This window comes from Colobus angolensis, unplaced genomic scaffold (genome assembly GCF_000951035.1).
Source record: "Colobus angolensis palliatus isolate OR3802 unplaced genomic scaffold, Cang.pa_1.0 Scaffold7, whole genome shotgun sequence".
Taxonomy (NCBI): domain Eukaryota; kingdom Metazoa; phylum Chordata; class Mammalia; order Primates; family Cercopithecidae; genus Colobus; species Colobus angolensis.
Window position 1 is genome coordinate 27,594,167 of NW_012120709.1, and position 18,845 is coordinate 27,613,011.

At 36.7% G+C, this 18,845-nt stretch overlaps 1 protein-coding gene across 3 annotated transcripts in view; it reads left to right on the forward strand.

Moving 5' to 3' along the window:
- TBCEL (tubulin folding cofactor E-like) overlaps window positions 1-18,246 on the forward strand; it is a 72,401-nt gene extending 54,155 nt beyond the window's left edge. For all 3 annotated transcript variants that reach the window (XM_011926981.1, XM_011926980.1, XM_011926982.1), the window contains one exon: window positions 14,258-18,246. In XM_011926981.1, coding sequence (XP_011782371.1) covers window positions 14,258-14,576 — 319 coding nt within the window. In that variant the 3' untranslated portion in view covers window positions 14,577-18,246. The remainder of the gene's footprint in view (window positions 1-14,257) is intronic.
- The last annotated feature ends 599 nt before the right edge of the window (window positions 18,247-18,845 follow it).

Consider the following 18,845-nt stretch of genomic DNA (forward strand, 5'->3'; position numbering starts at 1 on the left):
AATGTATTGATTTAGGGTGCCTTTTCAGACTTTAAAATTTTGCTTATCATAAGGAGGAGTCATAAGAAAATAGCTCCAGTGAACAATTACTGGATGGAAAGAGGAAGTACCATTGTTGGGGACAGTGGCAACTCCAGAAACAGGTTTTCTTAGAGGCTTTTCTTTGCCTTTTCTTTTCTTTGGTACCTTATTTTCTGTTTGTCCCAAGTAATCCCTAATTTATGTCCTGGGAAATCCTTTATGATGGCAAGGATTACATTAGGAATTCCTCAAATGCTGATTTGATAGTCATTGGTGGTATGCTTTTTAAAATATGGAGAGTATGTTTTTCCCTGCTTCAGACTAATGGGTTTTCTAAATAGAGCTGATTGTATCTCCATGTTATTGTGAGAGCAGGCAGCAGCCTGTATTTGGACACCACCTCAATGAAGGCTTATTTTGTCTTGGATGCTGGAGAAATCTTAGTGTGCTGTGTCTGTTACCTCATATTCCTTCCAAACAGAAGACCTGCTGTTGCGAAGGAACATTTCTATACTGGGCATGAGTCCCCTGGGGTTCTCCATATTGCCATGCTCCATCATCCTCTGACAAGGGCCGTGACACAGCACTCCTCACATTCAGCCGAGAGTCTGAGGAGAAACAAAAGGGGCATTTTCCTTGGTGCACCATGGAGAGCCTCTGAAATGTTAGCTTTCCCTGTTGCTTACAGCCTTTGTCATTCCAGTTACCTTGGACTTTATTTTGACTTCTTGCCACTTTCCCAGCCCAGCAGAAGACAGACTACCTTCCTAATCTTGATTGGAGTTATATACAAGTATTTGGATATACTTGCAAAGGAAAGAGAGAGTGAGAGCCAGCCCTCCCAAATCATGGGCTTGGAGAAAATTGTCTTCGCTGTCTGAACTTTTGTTTTGGCCAGGGCAGGGGGCCAGTGTTATCTTTTTCATTTTTGTTTGCTTTTTGTCAGTAAAACACTACTAAAAATTATTGAGAGTAATAAAACATTCATGTTCACACTGTTCAGAACTGATGATAGTTAATATTTTATTCTACTTTGAGTTTATTTTTCATTAAAAAGAAATAATATTATACATAAAATTGGAGTGCCTTTTTTCTACTAATCTCAGTCCTACTTCTTACTCCAAAAGTAACCACTAGCAGAAATTTGGTTTGTATCCTTGATGTCTGTTTTTCATATTTTATATCTCCATTAAAATATAAAGTAGCATTTTATAATTCTTTGTTAGTGTGAATTGCTATTTCTTCCCTCATACTGTGGCTTTTCAACCTTGTCGAAAGGGCAAGCACATGATTATAGCTGTGATGGTTTAGCATTTGCACTGCCACTTGAGATAATGGAGAGCAGGTTCTTTTAACTCAAGATACAATCCATCCTGGGAGAGCAAGGAGCAAGGAGCCACGAACCCTCCATTCTATCCAAGCCACGAGGGATTTTATGCCCTGGGCTTAGATTATGGTGCATCAGGGTAGCCTTCCACCCTTTACCACAGAGCTTGGTATTCCAAAGGCCACAAGGGGTTTTAGACCCTGGACCCCGGACATGTTCCAAGACTCTTTTACGTTATGTCAGACATGTAAACCCTTCCTCAGCTTCTCCCAACACTCAGCTTTTCCCAACAGATTTAGGTTGAGGTTCACTTTTTTTTGCCTATAGTTGTCCAATTGCTTTAGCATTATCCATTGAAAAGGCTGTCTTTTCCCCATTGCATTGCTTTTCTATCTTTTTCAGAAATCAGGAAAGTATGTTTGTTTTGGTGTATTTCTGGTTTTCTTTTATGTTCCATTGATCTGTATGTTTGTGAACAGTATCACAATCTCTTAATTACTGTGACTATATAGTAAGCTTTAATTCATGTTGAATGATTCTTCACACTTTATTCTTTAAGATTGTTTTAGCTGTTTTAGGGCCTTTGCTTTTCCATATAAATTTTGGACTAATTTTGTCTCTGTCTGCAAGAAAACTTTGCTGAAGTTTTAATAGGAATTTTATTAAACCTGTAGATCAGTTTGGGGAAGGTTAATATTTTTAGTATGTGAGACCTTCCAATGCATGATTACAGTATGTCTCTCTGTCTAGGCCTTCTCTGATTTCTTCCACTAGCATTTTGTAATTTTCAACATACAAGTCCTATACGTCTTTTATTAGATTTATGCCTAAGTACAGTCATGTGTTGCTTAATGACAGGGATACGTTCTGAGAAATGCATCATTAGATGATTTTGTCATGTGAACATCATAAAGTATACTTACATAAACTTAGACAGTGTAGCCTACCACACACCTAGGTTATATGGTATAGTTCATTTTCCTATATGGTGTAGGATATGGATTGTTTTGTTTTGGCGTATGGGTACCAGTTACTCCAGCAATATTCACTAGTAAGACTATCCTTTTTCTGTTGAATTGATTTTATACCTTTGTCAGACAGAAATAAACTAATCATATAGGTGGCCTGTATTTCTGTATTCTGTGTTTATTGACCCATGTCTCTATCCTTTTGCCAGTACCACACCATCTTGATGACTATAGCCTTATGGTAACTGTTCAATTAAGGTAGTGTGGGTCCTTCAACTTTGACATTTTTCAATATGGTTTAAGCTGTTCTAATTCCTTGCCTTACATATAAATATTAGGGTATGCTTGTTGAAGTCTATGAAACATTCTTCTGGGATTTTGGGTAGGATTGTGTTGAATTTATAGAAGAATTTGGCCAGAATTTACCTCTTAATAATATTGATTCTTCCTGTCCATGAACCTAGTATCTCTTTCCATTTATTTAAATATTCTTTAAAAAACTGGTGTTGTGTATTTTCCACATAAGGATTCTGTACATATTTTGCTACATTTTATTTAAAGATTTCATGTATCTTGGTCCTGTTATAAGTAGTACTGTTTTAAAATTTCAAATTCAGTTGTTCACTGCTAGGCATAGAATTACAATTGGTATTTGTAATTGGCTCTGTATTCTACGGCCTTGCTAAATTTATTTATTAATTCTAGTAGATTTTTAATAAATTGTAGACAGTCATATTGTCTGTTACTTGGCACAGTATGTCTTCTTTTCCAACCAGTATGACTTTTTACATTTTTGTTGTTTTTTGGACCTTATTACACTGACTTGGACCTCCAATATAGTATTGGAATAGGAGTAGTGATGGCAAACACCCTAGCCTTTTTCCCTGTTTAGGAAAGAAAAAATCATTCTGCATCTATTGAAAAGTCTATACCATTTTTCTTGATGTATCAATATAGTGAATTATATTAATTGCACTTTTAACCAGCCTTGAATTCCTAAGATAAATCTCACTTGGTCATGATGTATTATCTTTTCTTATATATTGGTGAATTTGATTTGCTAATATTTTGTTAAGGATTTTTGTGTTTATGCTTATAAGGGACATTGTATAATTTTCTTATAATGTCTTTGTCTTGATATCAGGGTAGTGCTGGCCTCATTTTTGAGTGTTCTCTCCTTTTTTTCTGGAATAGTTTGTGTAGAACAGTGTTATTTTCTTCTAAAATATTTTGTAGAATTTATCAGTGGAGCCATCAGAGCCTGGTGTTTTCTTTGCTGGAGGTTTTAACTACGAATTGAATTTATTTAATGGACATAAGCATGATTCAAGCTATCTGTTTCTTCTTGAGTGAGCTTTAGTAGTTTGTATTTTTGAATGAATTCACCCATTTAATTATAATTGTTGAATTGAGTTATAATTGTTTTATTTAAGCATAAAGTTTTTCATAGTATTTGCTTATCATAAGCCTTTAATGTCTTTGTGGTCTATGGTGATGTTCCCTCTTATAGTTCCAGTATTGACATCATCTTTTCTTAATCAGTCCAGCTACAGGTTTATCAAATTTACAAACCTTTTTAAAGAACCAGCTTCGGGTTTTATGAGTTTTCTCTGTTTTAATTTTTACATTTCATTGATTTCTGCTCGTATCTTTATTTCTTCCTCCTTCTTGCTTTGGATTTTTTTTTTTTTTTTTTTTATACTTTAAGTTCTAGGGTACATGTGCATAGCGTGCAGGTTTGTTACATGTGTATACTTGTGCCATGTTGGTGTGCTGCACCCATCAACTCGTCAGCACCCATCAATTCATCATTTATATCAGGTATAACTCCCCAATGCAATCCCTCCCCCCTCCCCCCTCCCCATGATAGGCCCCAGTGTGTGATGTTCCCCTTCCCGAGGCCATGTCATCTCATTGTTCAGTTCCCACCTATGAGTGAGAACATGTGGTGTTTGGTTTTCTCTTCTTGTGATAGTTTGCTAAGAATGATGGTTTCCAGCTGCATCCATGTCCCTACAAAGGACGCAAACTCATCCTTTTTTATGGCTGCATAGTATTCCATGGTGTATATGTGCCACATTTTCTTAATCCAGTCTGTCACAGATGGACATTTGGATTGATTCCAAGTCTTTGCTATTGTGAATAGTGCCGCAATAAACATACGTGTGCATGTGTCTTTGTAGTAGAATAATTTATAATCCTTTGGGTATATACCCAGTAGTGGAATGGCTGGGTCATATGGTACATCTAGTTCTAGATCCTTGAGGAATCGCCATACTGTTTTCCATAATGGTTGAACTAGTTTACAATCCCACCAACAGTGTAAAAGTGTTCCTATTTCTCCACATCCTCTCCAGCACCTGTTGTTTCCTGACTTTTTAATGATGGCCATTCTAACTGGTGTGAGATGGTATCTCATTGTGGTTTTGATTTGCATTTCTCTGATGGCAAGTGATGCTGAGCATTTTTTCATGTGTCTGTTGGCTGCATGAATGTCTTCTTTTGAGAAATGTCTGTTCATATCCTTTGCCCACTTTTTGATGGGGTTGTTTGTTTTTTTCTTGTAAATTTGTTTGAGTTCTTTGTAGATTCTGGATATTAGCCCTTTGTCAGATGAGTAGATTGCAAAAATTTTCTCCCATTCTGTAGGTTGCCTGTTCACTCTGATGGTAGTTTCTTTTGCTGTGCAGAAGCTCTTTAATTTAATCATATCCCATTTGTCAATTTTGGCTTTTGCTGCCATTGCTTTTGGTGTTTTAGACATGAAGTCCTTGCCCATGCCTATGTCCTGAATGGTACTACCTAGATTTTCTTCTGGGGTTCTTATGGTATTAGGTCTAACATTTAAGTCTCTAATCCATTTTGAATTAATCTTCGTATAAGGAGTAAGGAAAGGATCCAGTTTCAGCTTTCTACTTATGGCTACTTGCTTTGGATTTAATTTGCTTATCTTTTTATGGTGTTTTAAGTATAGATCATTGATTTGAGACTGTTCTTTTCTATTATAATATTTAATTCTATAAATTTTCCTTTAAGCACTGCTTTAGATACATTCTGTAATTGGGATTTGTTATATTTGAATTTTCATTGAATTTAGATATTTTCTAATTTATCTTGTGACTTCCTCTTTGACTCACTGGGTTATTTGCAAGTATGTTGTTTATTTTCCAGATATTTTCCTTATCTTTCCAGGGATTTTCCTCATCTTTCTGTTAATTATTTCTAGTATAATTTCATTATAGTTAGAGAATGTACTTTGTACTATTTCAATTCTTTTAAAGTCTGTTGTGGTATATTTGAGGTACATTTTTGTTTGAGAATATGGTCTTTCTTGGTCACTATCTCATATGCACTAGAAAAAAATGTGTATTCTGATGTTGGTCGGCATGTTTTATATTTCAGATATTTTATATCATTAACAGTTTTCTGCTGGTTTTATCAATTACTGAGAGGAGTGTTGATTTCTCCAATTGTAATTATGGGTTTGTTTATTTTTGTTGTTCTACCAGTTTTTGCTTCATTATTTCTTGTGTACATATCTGTTTTTAGATACATACGCATTTTGGATTGTTATGTCTTTCTGCTGGAGCTTGCCTCTCCCTGTCTAATGGTTTTGCCTCTAAGCAGCTCACCTAACTCCTGGTCCAGAACCAGCTCTTATAATGGAATTTGGAGAACTTGTCCTGCAATAATTACAGAGATAGTGCCTATTCCTAGTCTTAAGCACCAAGTGATTTAATTCACTTCCTGGTAGTGGAGCTATCTTTTTATTCTTTTATTTATTAGAACCATTGCTCTACAAAGGTAGCCTTAGGCAGTGGGTCTGCACAGGTTTTCTTTTTTTCATCCTCATTTCACGCACAGCCTCTCATCACCCAGTTCTACCCCTACTTCAAGCAGGGAACCTGGCTCTAGTTCCCCTGCCTCTCATGAAGCACATTCAGTCTCCTTTGCCTTGTGTGACCTGAACTCCTTACTGCTTCTGCTGCTGTAGATTTCTAGCCTGGAGGTCTTGTAGTTTTAGTTCTGTGATTTGTATTTCTGTTGAGTTTCTGGTCCATGGAGATGCTTATCACTTTTGAGCCTGGGCTGTATCTTCTTAGATTTCAACCTTTTTACATTTTATCAATTTTTACTCTGCGTCTGGAGCAAAAGTGAAACATATTGATAAATGTGGTTTAAAATCATTCTTTTAACTGCTGTATGGTATTCTATCATATGAATAGAACACATTCTGTTTATCCATTACTAGATGATTTTTGATAACACTTGAATTTAAGAAATAATGAGTTGAAACAAATGTAGTTCCGTGACTTAAGCTCTGTTGGAAGACTAAATGGAAAATACTAAGTTTACTTCAAGATACTTTGCTATATGTGTGAAATGTGACATTAAATAATTCTGGAGGTAGGTGAATTGCAGATATTTGCAGAAGACAAGTGGGAAACATCTGGTAAGTGGAATGAGCTCTGTGGTGGAACTCATAAAAAGAAAAGAGTGTTCAGGAGTGAATTTTTAGAACTACCCAAGTATAGGTGATAATAAGAGAAATGAGAACCCTTGAAGAGAGATTGAATGGGGACATTTGAAATGTAGGAATGAGAAAATAATTTCTAGAACAATATGCAGCAAACCACTAAGATGATGAAACTAAAACAGTGATAGTCTCAGAATAATACCTGAGTTCTAATCTCCACCCTTCCGTTCACTAGCTATGAGGCTTTGGGTTAACAAACTGGGTCTCAATTTTTACATCTGTAAAGCATGTAATAGATGGTTTCTAAGATTCCTTCTACCTGTAAAATGTGATGCTTATGTGTTTTAATAAGTGGAATGTTGGTGACCTTGAGAAAACCTTGAGTAGGTTGTCAAGTCCCAGTTGTAGAATGTTAAGGAGGTTTCTTTGATGTCCCAGGATATGATGCCACACAAAAGTGAGAAAGCATACTATAGCAAGAGACATTAGATAACAGCAGTCAGAAGATGTTTTGAATGTACTTTTTAATCCTTCCCAATGCCTTGGGAAACAAACTCAATAATTTTTTTTTTTTTTTTTGGAGACAGAGTCTCGCTCTGTCACCCAGGCTGGAGTGCAGTGGTGCAATCTCAGCTCACTGCACCCTCCACTTCCCCAGTTCAAGCAATTCCCCTGCCTCAGCCTCCTGAGTAGGTGGGATTACAGGCGTACACCGCCACGTCTGGCTAATTTTTTATATTTTTACTAGAGGTGGGGTTTCACCATGTTGGCCAGACTGGTCGCAAACTCTGACCTCAGGCAATCCACCCACCTCGACCTCCGAAAGTGCTGGGATTGCAGGTGTGAGCCACCACACCTGGCCATATTTTTCTTTTAGTTAATTAAACTTCAAGGTTTAGTTTAACCAAGTGAACCATCTGGGATTTTTCATGTTTTATTTGTTACATTTCTTAAAAAAAGAGATGCATGTATTAGGGATTTATTTTGAAGTAATACAGCATTACCTAAAGACTTCAGTTGATTCAATATTTGTCTGCATTTGAGGAATGATTGATTAACAGAATTGTTAACTTGAGACTACTACATAAGCTACCCATGAATACACCTCTAGACAGTTGTAAGGGATAAATAGAGTACTTCTGGGATATTTATGATCCCATTGTGGCGTAGGCACCTGCAGAAAATGTAAATACCCTTATTTTTCCCTAGGATGCTCCTAAAGATTGTGAATTTGGAGATTTGATGTCCAAATCTGAATGCTTTCTGCCATTGGAAAGTCCCTGATTCTAGACAGAGTTTCATTTTACAATTTCCTAAAAATTATGTAAAATATATACTGTTTATTTAGGGTCATTTATAAGGCTAATCAAACATGAGAACAAACTAATGTTTGTTTTAGGTTTTATAATAAATAGAAACACAGACTAAGACATATGGCAGGAACCTGTAGTCTTTTTCAAATAGTATACCACATCTTCCTATTCTGGAGTCATATATGACTGAATTGTGATTGAGGAAATGCCCCCAGGTCTTGGGAATCAAGAGTGAGGATTGGCAAGATGGAGAAACAGGCATACCTCTCCTAAAAATGACCACTGTGCTACTAAAATCTGCTCTTACGTAACATTAGACAGGTGTGCCATGGACCAGGACCTGAGTGTATGAAGGTTTGCTTATTTGCACTGGGAGTAGAGCTAGCCTGGTTCCACCGCAGATGGCTTCATTCTCTCTTCCTCTCTTTGTTAGTATCACCTTCAACCCCACTCTGCTGGTAGCCTGATTTCTAACTGCTTACGATTCAAAGACCCCTAAAGTTGAAAGAAGCTTTTCTCTCAGTGGGTGTTTTTATTTAACAAGAAGGGGGAAAAAAACACACCAGTTTGCCTGTGGGTGGTATTCTTCACAGGGTTGCAGCTAGCATTTGGTTTCCATTTATCACTCTCAGTTGCCCACGTGGTTATGCTGGCCTTTATGCTGTTTGTAGTAAATTTTGTTTTACTTGTGATTAGCCATTTTCTGTTAGAAGGTCATGGTGGAATGGACCAGAGAACTTCTGAACATGGCATACTTTACATTTTAGCATTTGATGATTGTAATACATCCTTATCGGTAATATTTTCCAAAGTAGATTTATTTACATTTTGCCCACTTCAGAAGTGGGGCTTATGAATATTAAATACTTGTTAATAGTCAGATGAAGATACTGACTGGTAGAATATAAATCGAAATCATTAGTTTCAGAGAATGCTTAGTCAGCAGAAACCATCTACCACTTCAGAGTATACTTGAGGAAGACATTGGAACTCATGCTAAGAAAAGCTCAGGTGTACAATGCATGCAGTATAGTCCAGTTTGGATGGACTTTTGGATAATGAATAAAATATATAAGTTGAAAGACTAGGACAGAATTGCTTTCTGAAATTTACTGGACATTTTGTAAAATCATGATTTCTTATATTTACTAATTTTTCCTGCTTAAAGATAAGTGGAAAATAAGAAAATTGGGAGAAAACAGATTATCTTGAAACCGTGATTTTTATTTATGTAGCTTTTAAGGGAACATATTCAGTATGTATAGTGAATCACAACTTCAGTACTCTTGCTTCTTTTTTATTTAATAGTGAATATTTCTCAAAGCCCACATCCAAAGCCTACCCCATCTATAAAAGTCTGCTGGCCTTACCTATAAATTAATAAATAAACATTGATTTTAAGATTTTAACAAGTGGAGAGGAAGGTGCAGAAAATGGTAATGGTGATGACACAAAATAAGGTTGGAAAGTTATGAAGGAACCAGATCATGAAGGGCTTTTTATGCTTACTGTATGCGTTTTCTGTTGCTGCTATAATAAATTACTATAAACATAATGGCTGAAAGCAATACCTACTTAGTATTTCACAGTCCTGTGGGACAGAAGTCTGGGCACAGTGTGACTCAGCTGAGTTCTCTGCTTAGGGTCTCACAAGGCCAAAATCAATATGTCAGCAGGGCTATTTTCTGTATCAGAGGTTTTGGAGGAGAATCTCTTTGCAGATACAGTCAGAATGGTGGCAGAATTCTCTTCTTTCTTATACTTTCCATGTGTGCCATCTTCAAACCAGCAATAGTGTGTCAAATTCTGGTGCTTTGACTGTCTCTGACTTCCTCTTTTGCTACTAGTTGGAAACTCTGTTTTTGAAGGCTCATATGATTAGATCAGGCCTACCCAGATATGGGAGCCAAAATTCTGCCTACCACAATCATGTTGAAGAGTTAGGACTTTATTTTGGTGGGTGTTACGTGATTTTAAGTAGAGGAGTGATGGGATACAATTTGTGCTTTATAACAAACCCTGTGGCTATCATAAAGACAAGGATTGTCTTGGGGCCAGCCTGAGATCATGGAAAGCCATTAGCTTTTTTAAGAAGAAAGGGATTTCAGACAGTGAATAAAGTGCTTACAAAATCTGTGGAAGGGCTGGAGGAGCAGACTTAGGCCTCCTCTCTAGGATTGACTCTAGAGTAGTACCATGGAACTGGCCCACCAAGGGCACTGCTCACCTTTGTAAGGAATCAGGTAAAGGGAAAATTCACAAGCTGCTGTCCCTGGTGCTGATCACATCACTTTAACGGTGATCTGGAGATCAGCAAGCTGCTGCTGGGGTCGTTGACTCTAGAAACAGACTGCTTGAACTGTGTGATCTAGTCATTTGGAAGCCTCTACCCAAACTGTTTCCACACTATATCTACTAGATCTACTGCCTCTCTCCAGGGCTGTGATTGATAGAAGCTAAATCTCATTGGCAAGAGAGTGTGGGAAATGTATTTTTCAGCTTTTCCATCTTGGAAATACAGGAAGGCCTACCAGGAGGAGGTTGAAACAGATATTGAGAAAGCTCATCTAGTTTATGCAGCCACAAAAAATTGTAGCAATCTAGGTTATTAATTATAGTGGCCTGAATTTATAAGGTGAGTGAACAAGAGAAATGCAGATAGATTCATGGGATATGTAGGAAGATGAGTGGGATGTGGTAATTGATTGAATGAGAGAAGTAGAGAAGAGATAGGAGAGAAATAAATAAGAATGACTGTCCACTTTCTGGCTAGGATAATTAGATAGTTCCCAGTGCCACTTACTGAGATACGAAAGACTAGAAGAGAGCATGGTTGGGGAGTGGCAGTTGTTTTTGAACATGTTGATTTTGAGAAAACTAAGACTTCAGAGTGTTTGAATTTATAAGTCATTTAATTTTTAGATATACTTACCCATTTATGGAAGATAGGCTAATTTCTGAACGTAGGTCATAATTTTGTGTGCAAATATGTTTATGGTTGAGATTAATTCAATTGGCTGTAATGTCAAGTATGAATGAGTCTAGGAGTATACAGTTGTTACTGTGTTTTAGTTTTATATTTAAATAGATTCAGAGCTTATCCCTAGTTTTTTAATCTCAGTGTTGAGTAGCGGGGTTTTGTTTTTGTTTTTTACCAGAAGGACTCATGGTGCTCTATTTCTTAAGTTATTTCTCATTTTAGAATATCTGCTTATTAAGTTTATTTCTGAAAAAAAATGTGGTGCCTTAGTTCATTTTGTGTTGCTATAACAATACTACAGACTTGGTAATTTATAAAGACAATAAATTTATTTTTCAGTTCTGTAGGCTAGAAAATCCAGTATCAGGGTGCCAGCATCTGGCTATGGCTTTCCTACTGTATTATCCATGATGGAAGGAGGAAGGACAAGAGAGCAAGAGAGGGCTGAACTCACTTTTACCAGGATAACTAGCCGACTCCCTCTATAACACCATTAATCTCTTTATGAAGCCCTTGTGACTTAGTTGCCTCTAAAAGATGCCCCCTGTCAACACTGTTGCACTGGGTATTAAGTTTCCAGCACATGAGCTTGGTGAGGGGGAGCACATTCAAACCAAAGCAGTAGGTTAGGTATAATATTTTGGGGCCATTCTTTCTAATTCATTTATTTGGGTCTGTGTTGGTGGTGTTTTGCTCTTCAGTTTGTTTCTTTAGCTCTGCAGTCTCCATTTTCATCTCATTCTACAGTTTATCATTTATCTTTGAGTGCTGGTTTTATATTCAAGTACTTAGTAATTTCTAGACTTTTGAGTTTTGTGGAGTGTTTTCTTTTTCTTCAGTTGTGTTTTCTTTCAGATTGAGTTCTGCCTCTGTCTTTTACTTATTATGTGTTCCTCTCCTTTATTCTTTTTGCTGTGGTATGTGCTCTGTTGCCATTTTGTGTCTCATCATCTTGCTTGTGCTTGAAGTGGTCACTTCTCTTCATGTCATCTCTTTGCTGAAATGTAGTATGAGTAAATTCTCTTTGAACACTTTGACATTGTTTCTTTTGTTACTCCTAGGCAAAATATGAGAGCTAGGGTATTACAATTTTACTTTTCTATAGTCTGAAGGTAAAACATCTCTAGACTTGGGTTCAGTTCTTATTTGACCACTGGGTTCTGCTGTCTTTTCTGAGATTTTGTTAAATTTTCATAACCTAGTTTCAGTTATTTGAATGCATATACTAGGATATGGGGTGGAGAAAAGATACCCCTAGACTTTGAATCATCTTACCTTTTCAGTTTAGAGGCTTGGAAAATTTCAAGTCCTGGCAGCTTTGTGTTTGTTTGTTTTGCTTTGTTTTATTTTGTTTGCCTTTGCTAAAATCCTGACATCCTGAAGTCCCACCTAAGTAGATTTCAGTCATTCATATATATATATACATTTTTTTTTTCTGAGACAGAGTCTCACTCTGTCACCCAGGCTGGAGTACAGTGGCACAATCTCAGCTCACTGCAACCTCCACCTCCCAGTTCAAGTGATTCTTCTGCCTCAGCCTCCTGAGTAGCTGGGACTACAGGCACGCACTACCACGCCTGGCTAATTTTTTGCATTTTTAGTAGAGACGGGGTTTCACCATGTTGACCAGGCTGGTCTCGAACTCCTGACCTCATGATCCACCTGCCTCAGCCTCCCAAAGTGCTGGGATTCCAGGTGTGAGCCACCGTGTCCAGAAATCTTATATTTTTTAATGGGTGTGTGTGCTTTAAAATAAGCTTCAGAGCAGCAGTAATATAATGTAAATATTTTTATTTGTTTATGAACGTAGAATTTGCAAAGTGTTTACTCATTTGGTATTTTATTTAGTTCTTGTGACTGTCTTATACAGTAGGAAGGGCAGAAATTATTCCTAATTTTACTAATGAGGAAACTGAGATCCAAAAAGACAGTGAGTTGCCAAGTCACACAGCTAATTATAAAATGGAGTCAAGACCCTAAAGACAGAGCCAGGGCTATTTTTAGCATTCCCTGTTATTCCACTTGTTGGAAATGATTACTTCCATCTCTAAGCACAGCAATCTTTTTTTTTTTTCTTTTAAGAGATGGGGTCTCGCTATGTTGTCCATGCTGGTCAAACTCCTGGGCTCAAGTGATTCTTCCCCTTGGGCTTCCCAAGGTGCTAGGATTCCAGGTGCGAGCCACCATACCTGGCCACACTGGTCTTACTGTATGTTTAATGCACCCACAAACCTTATTATGACACTGATTTTAACTGAGTTAAAGCTGAAAATGGTGTGGAGGAGGTAGGGGGATAATTTTGTGTGACTTGTATTCTGATCCTTAATTAAAGTGACTTCACTGTATCTTGGTTTTAATAAAACTAATATTAATTTTTTTCAACATTTTTTCCCTTTCTGATGTATAGGAAACTTGTAAGTGTCCTTGATAAAATCAGATCTAGATCCTCCAGGGCTGGCAGTGCAGACAAAATTTTCTCTATGGGAAACATGACCTTTGTGGGCCCTATTCTCATCTCTGTAATTCACTTCCCTCTTGGTGTCTTTTGCTCTATATTCCTTCCTTGATCAAGAAACGTGTATCCCTTATTTACCTCTTTTTTCCAAGAATGTATTCTTGATTCTTCCGTAAATTCTATGTATTACACCTGAAATTAGATTGGAACATTCAAACAAGGCATCTCTGAAAGAGTTAGGTTAATTGCTAACATACAACTACATGCTTTTCTTTATAAGTTATGGCTTCTCTGGGCCTCAGAAACTGCTGGCCTCCTTCCATCTTTCCATCTATTCCCAAGAGATACATGCCTAGATATCTGCACTTCTTGATGATGACACCCAAGAAAGCAAGTCCTACAGAGAGATTGGACTTCTATTATCTTTATAGTGTCTACTTTTCTAGGTTCCATTTTTTCCTAAGCCTATTCTTATGTAATCATTGATTAACAGTAGGCATAGTGACCATCTTCAGGAAAAACGATTTCCCGGTTTTACAGTGGCCTCCCTAGGGCACTCATATTAGGTCACAGAATGCACAGTAGTCATAATGATAGAGTAAGATTTTTTAAAGATGTTGAGCCTAGTAATATTGTTTATCTGTAGTTGGGAAGAAGTCCACAGTACATGTGCTAGTAGTTTAAGCTGACAGTGTTGTTGTTTTTAATCCTTCTAGGTATCATGAACTGATCACAAAATATGGGAAGCTGGAGCCTTTGGCAGAAGTGGACCTAAGACCCCAGAGCAGTGCAAAAGTAGAAGTCCACTTTAACGATCAGGTGGAAGAAATGAGCATTCGTCTGGACCAAACAGTTGCAGAACTAAAGAAACAGTTAAAAACTCTGGTACAGTTACCCACAAGCAACATGCTTCTCTACTATTTTGACCATGAAGCACCCTTTGGCCCAGAGGAAATGAAGTACAGCTCTCGGGCATTGCATTCCTTTGGTATTAGGGATGGAGATAAAATTTACGTGGAATCCAAAACAAAATAACCTCTACCAGCCTTGTGAAAATGTACACATAAGAACTTGTTGCAGGGCATTTGTTTTTAATGTGGTTTTCTTTAGGAGGGAGAAGGTTGTTTTTGTTTTGTTTTGTTCTGTTTAGGTTTGGGAGGGATTTTGTATATTTTTCCCCCTGGAGTGGGTAGGGGCCATTTTTGGTATTTTCTACCACAGATTTACTTGGCTCAGCCAGCGGAATTGTCCGCATTTCCAGTGTATGTGCCCTCTGTAAGGAAAGATGACAAAGAAATCACCGACTTCTTACTGTGTTCACTGGGATTTGCCTGCCACCTGGTTATCATTACTGTTGGGTGCACTTGTGAAGATAACATGAACAGTGCAGCCTCTTAGAAGGGTCTCCTAGAGAATTTAAATGGGGAGACAAGGAATCTTCACAGGAAGGGCCAGAACTTCTCTCTCCCGGTTCTTGCTTCCGCTACCCTCCCTCCTTGGGTTTTTTGGTTCAGTTCCATTTTTCTTCATTTTGATGTGTGGTTTACCTAATAGTTTTGTTCTGTTCATAATTCTTATTTCTCAACCTGGGTGATTTTTGTTTTGTTCTCATTTCTCCCTTTTGAAATAATTGAAAGTGTTTTAAGCATTTTTCAACCTGATTCTAATCTCAGGTACGCAGTAAGAAGCTATAACTCTGTTAGAACCTCGAAGAAGAATAGATGTAGAGTGAAAACTCCAGGAAAACTTGCAGTTATTCTGGAAGCACCGGCAGAACAGTCTGATCTCTTTGTATGTTACTAACTCACTTTTAATGTCCCTTGTATGTTATGTCAGCCATTATTTTCATAACATGAAATATGTCAGATTCTAGAGGTCTTCTGTTTTTGCTTATTGAATGTATTTTCTCATGTCTTTCTTTTTCATTACTTTAAACTATTGGGAAATGAGGCCTGACTTTATAAATAATTCATTAGAGTCCTGGATAAGTGCACCAGGAGAGTTGAGAATTAGCTCACAAACTATCTATGGTGTGTGTGGGGAATGAAGTTGGGGAATGTGGGGGAAGAGCTTATGACTTTCCCACCTGTGTCATCCATTCGAAGACCTTGCTCTTGCACTTTGCATTAAAAGTGGGAAACATTAATCAAAGGGAGCTTTTATGCCCAGGTTTTCCCTGGGGCTTTGTGATGTAATAATTGAACAATTCTCTTGTTTTACATTTCAATTTAGTTGCCTCATAGAAGTATAACTGCCCAATCTATGAGTAAAGTATAAGTGTCAAAACTTCACAATTGCCTCCAAGTCATATTTTTTGCAGAAGCACATTTAAAGCACTTTTCTGTAAAAGCTAGTTCCTTACCTACTTGGAAATCCTTTTGTTTGTTCTTCTATTCCTTTGTTAATCAGATGTAATCCCTTTCTTTAATGTGTATTTTTCTCAGTCCACCATGTTTATGGATGGAAAGCTTGAGAAATACAAGTGTGTAAGTGAAGTATTTTTCAAAGAATGCAATTATCTGATTGCATTTGACCTTTTGACCTTTGTTACATAATTCCACCCCTCCTACAAATTTAATTTTTTTATGAAATTTTTAGGTGACTCTTGTAAAATCTTCATGTATGAGGAGTTGTGTTTATTAATGCTACTTTTTAAATTTTCCTGTGCCATGTGGCAGATGTTTATTCTCTTAATGCACTTCAGGTTTGCTATCTGTAAAGCCTTTGACCCAGGCCTACTGAGTCAAATCTACATTCAGTATAACATTAAAGGTGGAAACCAAAGGGTTTGAGAAAGATGAATAAGGCCTATTCTCCTTCTGCTGCAGACATTATCTTTCAAAATCATAAAAATGAGCAATGGAGATCCAGGCTGGGTATAGACAAGAATAATTATTTTGCAAACGTATTTTCCTGACAGACTTTTGGTAGGAAAAAAGTATGGCAACAGTGTTATGAAGATTGAAACTGTAGGTGCTTTGTGTATGTACGCATGAGTGCAGATGAGTTTGAGAGAGAAACAGTGTAACTGAGCCCCAAGCTTTTGTCCGCCTGGGAAACAGATGCATTCTTATTTTTTGAAGTTGTATGACCCTGGACTGTCCCACAGCAGAAGGCAGAACAAACACTTATGTTATGCTTTAATCATAAGTGGAATGGTCACAATTAATAAGATATTTTATATATGGCAAAGTTTTATGAAATGCTTTTTTACTATTAGAGACCTGTTTCTTCTGTTACTACAGAACACAGTGTTTATCAACTGCGGGCATAATTCTTTTATTATACAGTTGCATGTAAAGGGAGCTTCTCATTTAATTCAGCGAATATGGGTATTTTTACGGCATTGTAATTGATGGTTTTAATAATTGCTGAATAATTTTTGATTAAGAGAAAAATGTAATACAATTACTGATCTTTTAGAGTTACAGGACAGAAGTTAATGCAAAAAGCTATTTGAGCATGTGTACTTATAGACTCATTTGGGTGGCTGAGTAAAGATGCTGCTTTTGAAATAAAATTGGTGCTGTGTAGACACTTGTAACCAAAATTATTTTTATAACAGGACTAAAAGAAGGAGAGAAGAGACCATGGACCTTTGAGTTTACATGTTATGCCTAATTGATTGTCTGCAGCTTATCTGTATTTTAATATTGACTTTGCCCAGATTCAGTGAGAGCATATTATTGACATTATGAGGCAAAATGCTGTCATAGCCAGTATTACTGATATGTTGCTACAGGCACAATGTATAGAACATATCTTTTCTAAAACAGGAATTATTTCCAGTTATGAAAAAGGAAAAGAGTAATAAAGAAAACCAAATCAAAGCCAAGGGATCTTTTCTACGTGTGGGTGAATGGCTGCTGAAGCCACAGTAGAAATCAATTTTTGAATTTGAATTGTTGAAATATCCTAGATTGCTTTAAAAGAAAAAATCCAGTTATATATCTTTTTTTATTATTAAGTTTTTACAACCTTTTGCCACCGTTGCCATAAATACGTAAGAAAGCAGCAGGTAGTATAAGCCCCTTGTTATTAAGACCTTTCAGTTAATATTAAGGCCAAAATGTAACTTGAGCTAGGTATAACAGGACTGAATGCTACAGTGTTTTTAAAAATTTCGCTTATTTTTAAAGAAAGGAAAATTCAGTTCTAACCAGATGTTCCAGCTGTGTTGCTCAACCAGCAGTGGTAGGAGCAGAGAGCACTTGCACTACGAGCTGATCACCATTTGAGGCGTGCAGCTGATAGCTGTTACTAACGCACATGTGAGTGTAGCTTGCTGCATGAAAATGCTAGGCTCTAGGGCATGTAAAACATGAATACAGAATACTAGATTGTTCCAAGTAATGTCATTTCTGTTTATGAATTTGATTTTTCCCTTCGTTTCATGTCAAATTGAAAATGCAAACAAACTGCTTTCAAGAACACCCAGAAGCTATCTGTGTTACCAGATGTGTTGTGAACACTCTACTATTTTTCATAGGTGCTTCCTTGAAATATATGTCCATTGTAGTGGTGGAGAGGGACTGGACTCTCTCAGGCTCTTTACTTGCCAGTTGTCTCCTGCAGTTAATGGAAATATATATATATATATATATTTTATTTTAGAATATAATTTAAACATGAAGGTCTATTCTTTGCATTTTTATTAATATATATATAGATAATCTTTAAAAAAATTAAAATTCAAGTCCATTTTCTCTTTGTGTTCTGATTTTTTTTCTGGAGTGTGGGGTCAAGGTATATTTTTTTTTATATAGCTAAAAATATTCATTGGTTCTGTGGTTGAGTTCTCTGGAGGATTGGCCCAAACTAGTAAAAGTCTGACCATTTTGACAAATTTAATTGGAATTTTGCCAGAGTTGAAAACTACAAAACAAAGATTCATAAGAAATGTGTTATTGCTTTTCTGTTAGCAAAATCTTATACTTCTGACATGCTCTTTTTACTGCTTTTTTATCCTTTGAGGATAAACCCTGTCTTAAGATATTTGGCATCACCTTTCATGAGTAAGATTGAAAAATCTCATTTGTTGAAATTAAAATTTGCCAGTTCTTATTCAGGGGCTACTTTTTTCCTTAGAAAAATAGTTTTTTATATGTATTAGAATTTTGTACGTTTGAACCCTGCTTGCTTATCAATAATTTCTTGGTAAGCCATTATGAATTAACCTTGCACCAAGGATTAAAGTCTAAGGACTGTACTTTATTTCTGTATTTAAGAGACGGAGTTCATTCACTTCTCTTTCAATGCCTCAGAAATACATAAGTATGATGACCTGTTTAAGATTATTCTGCC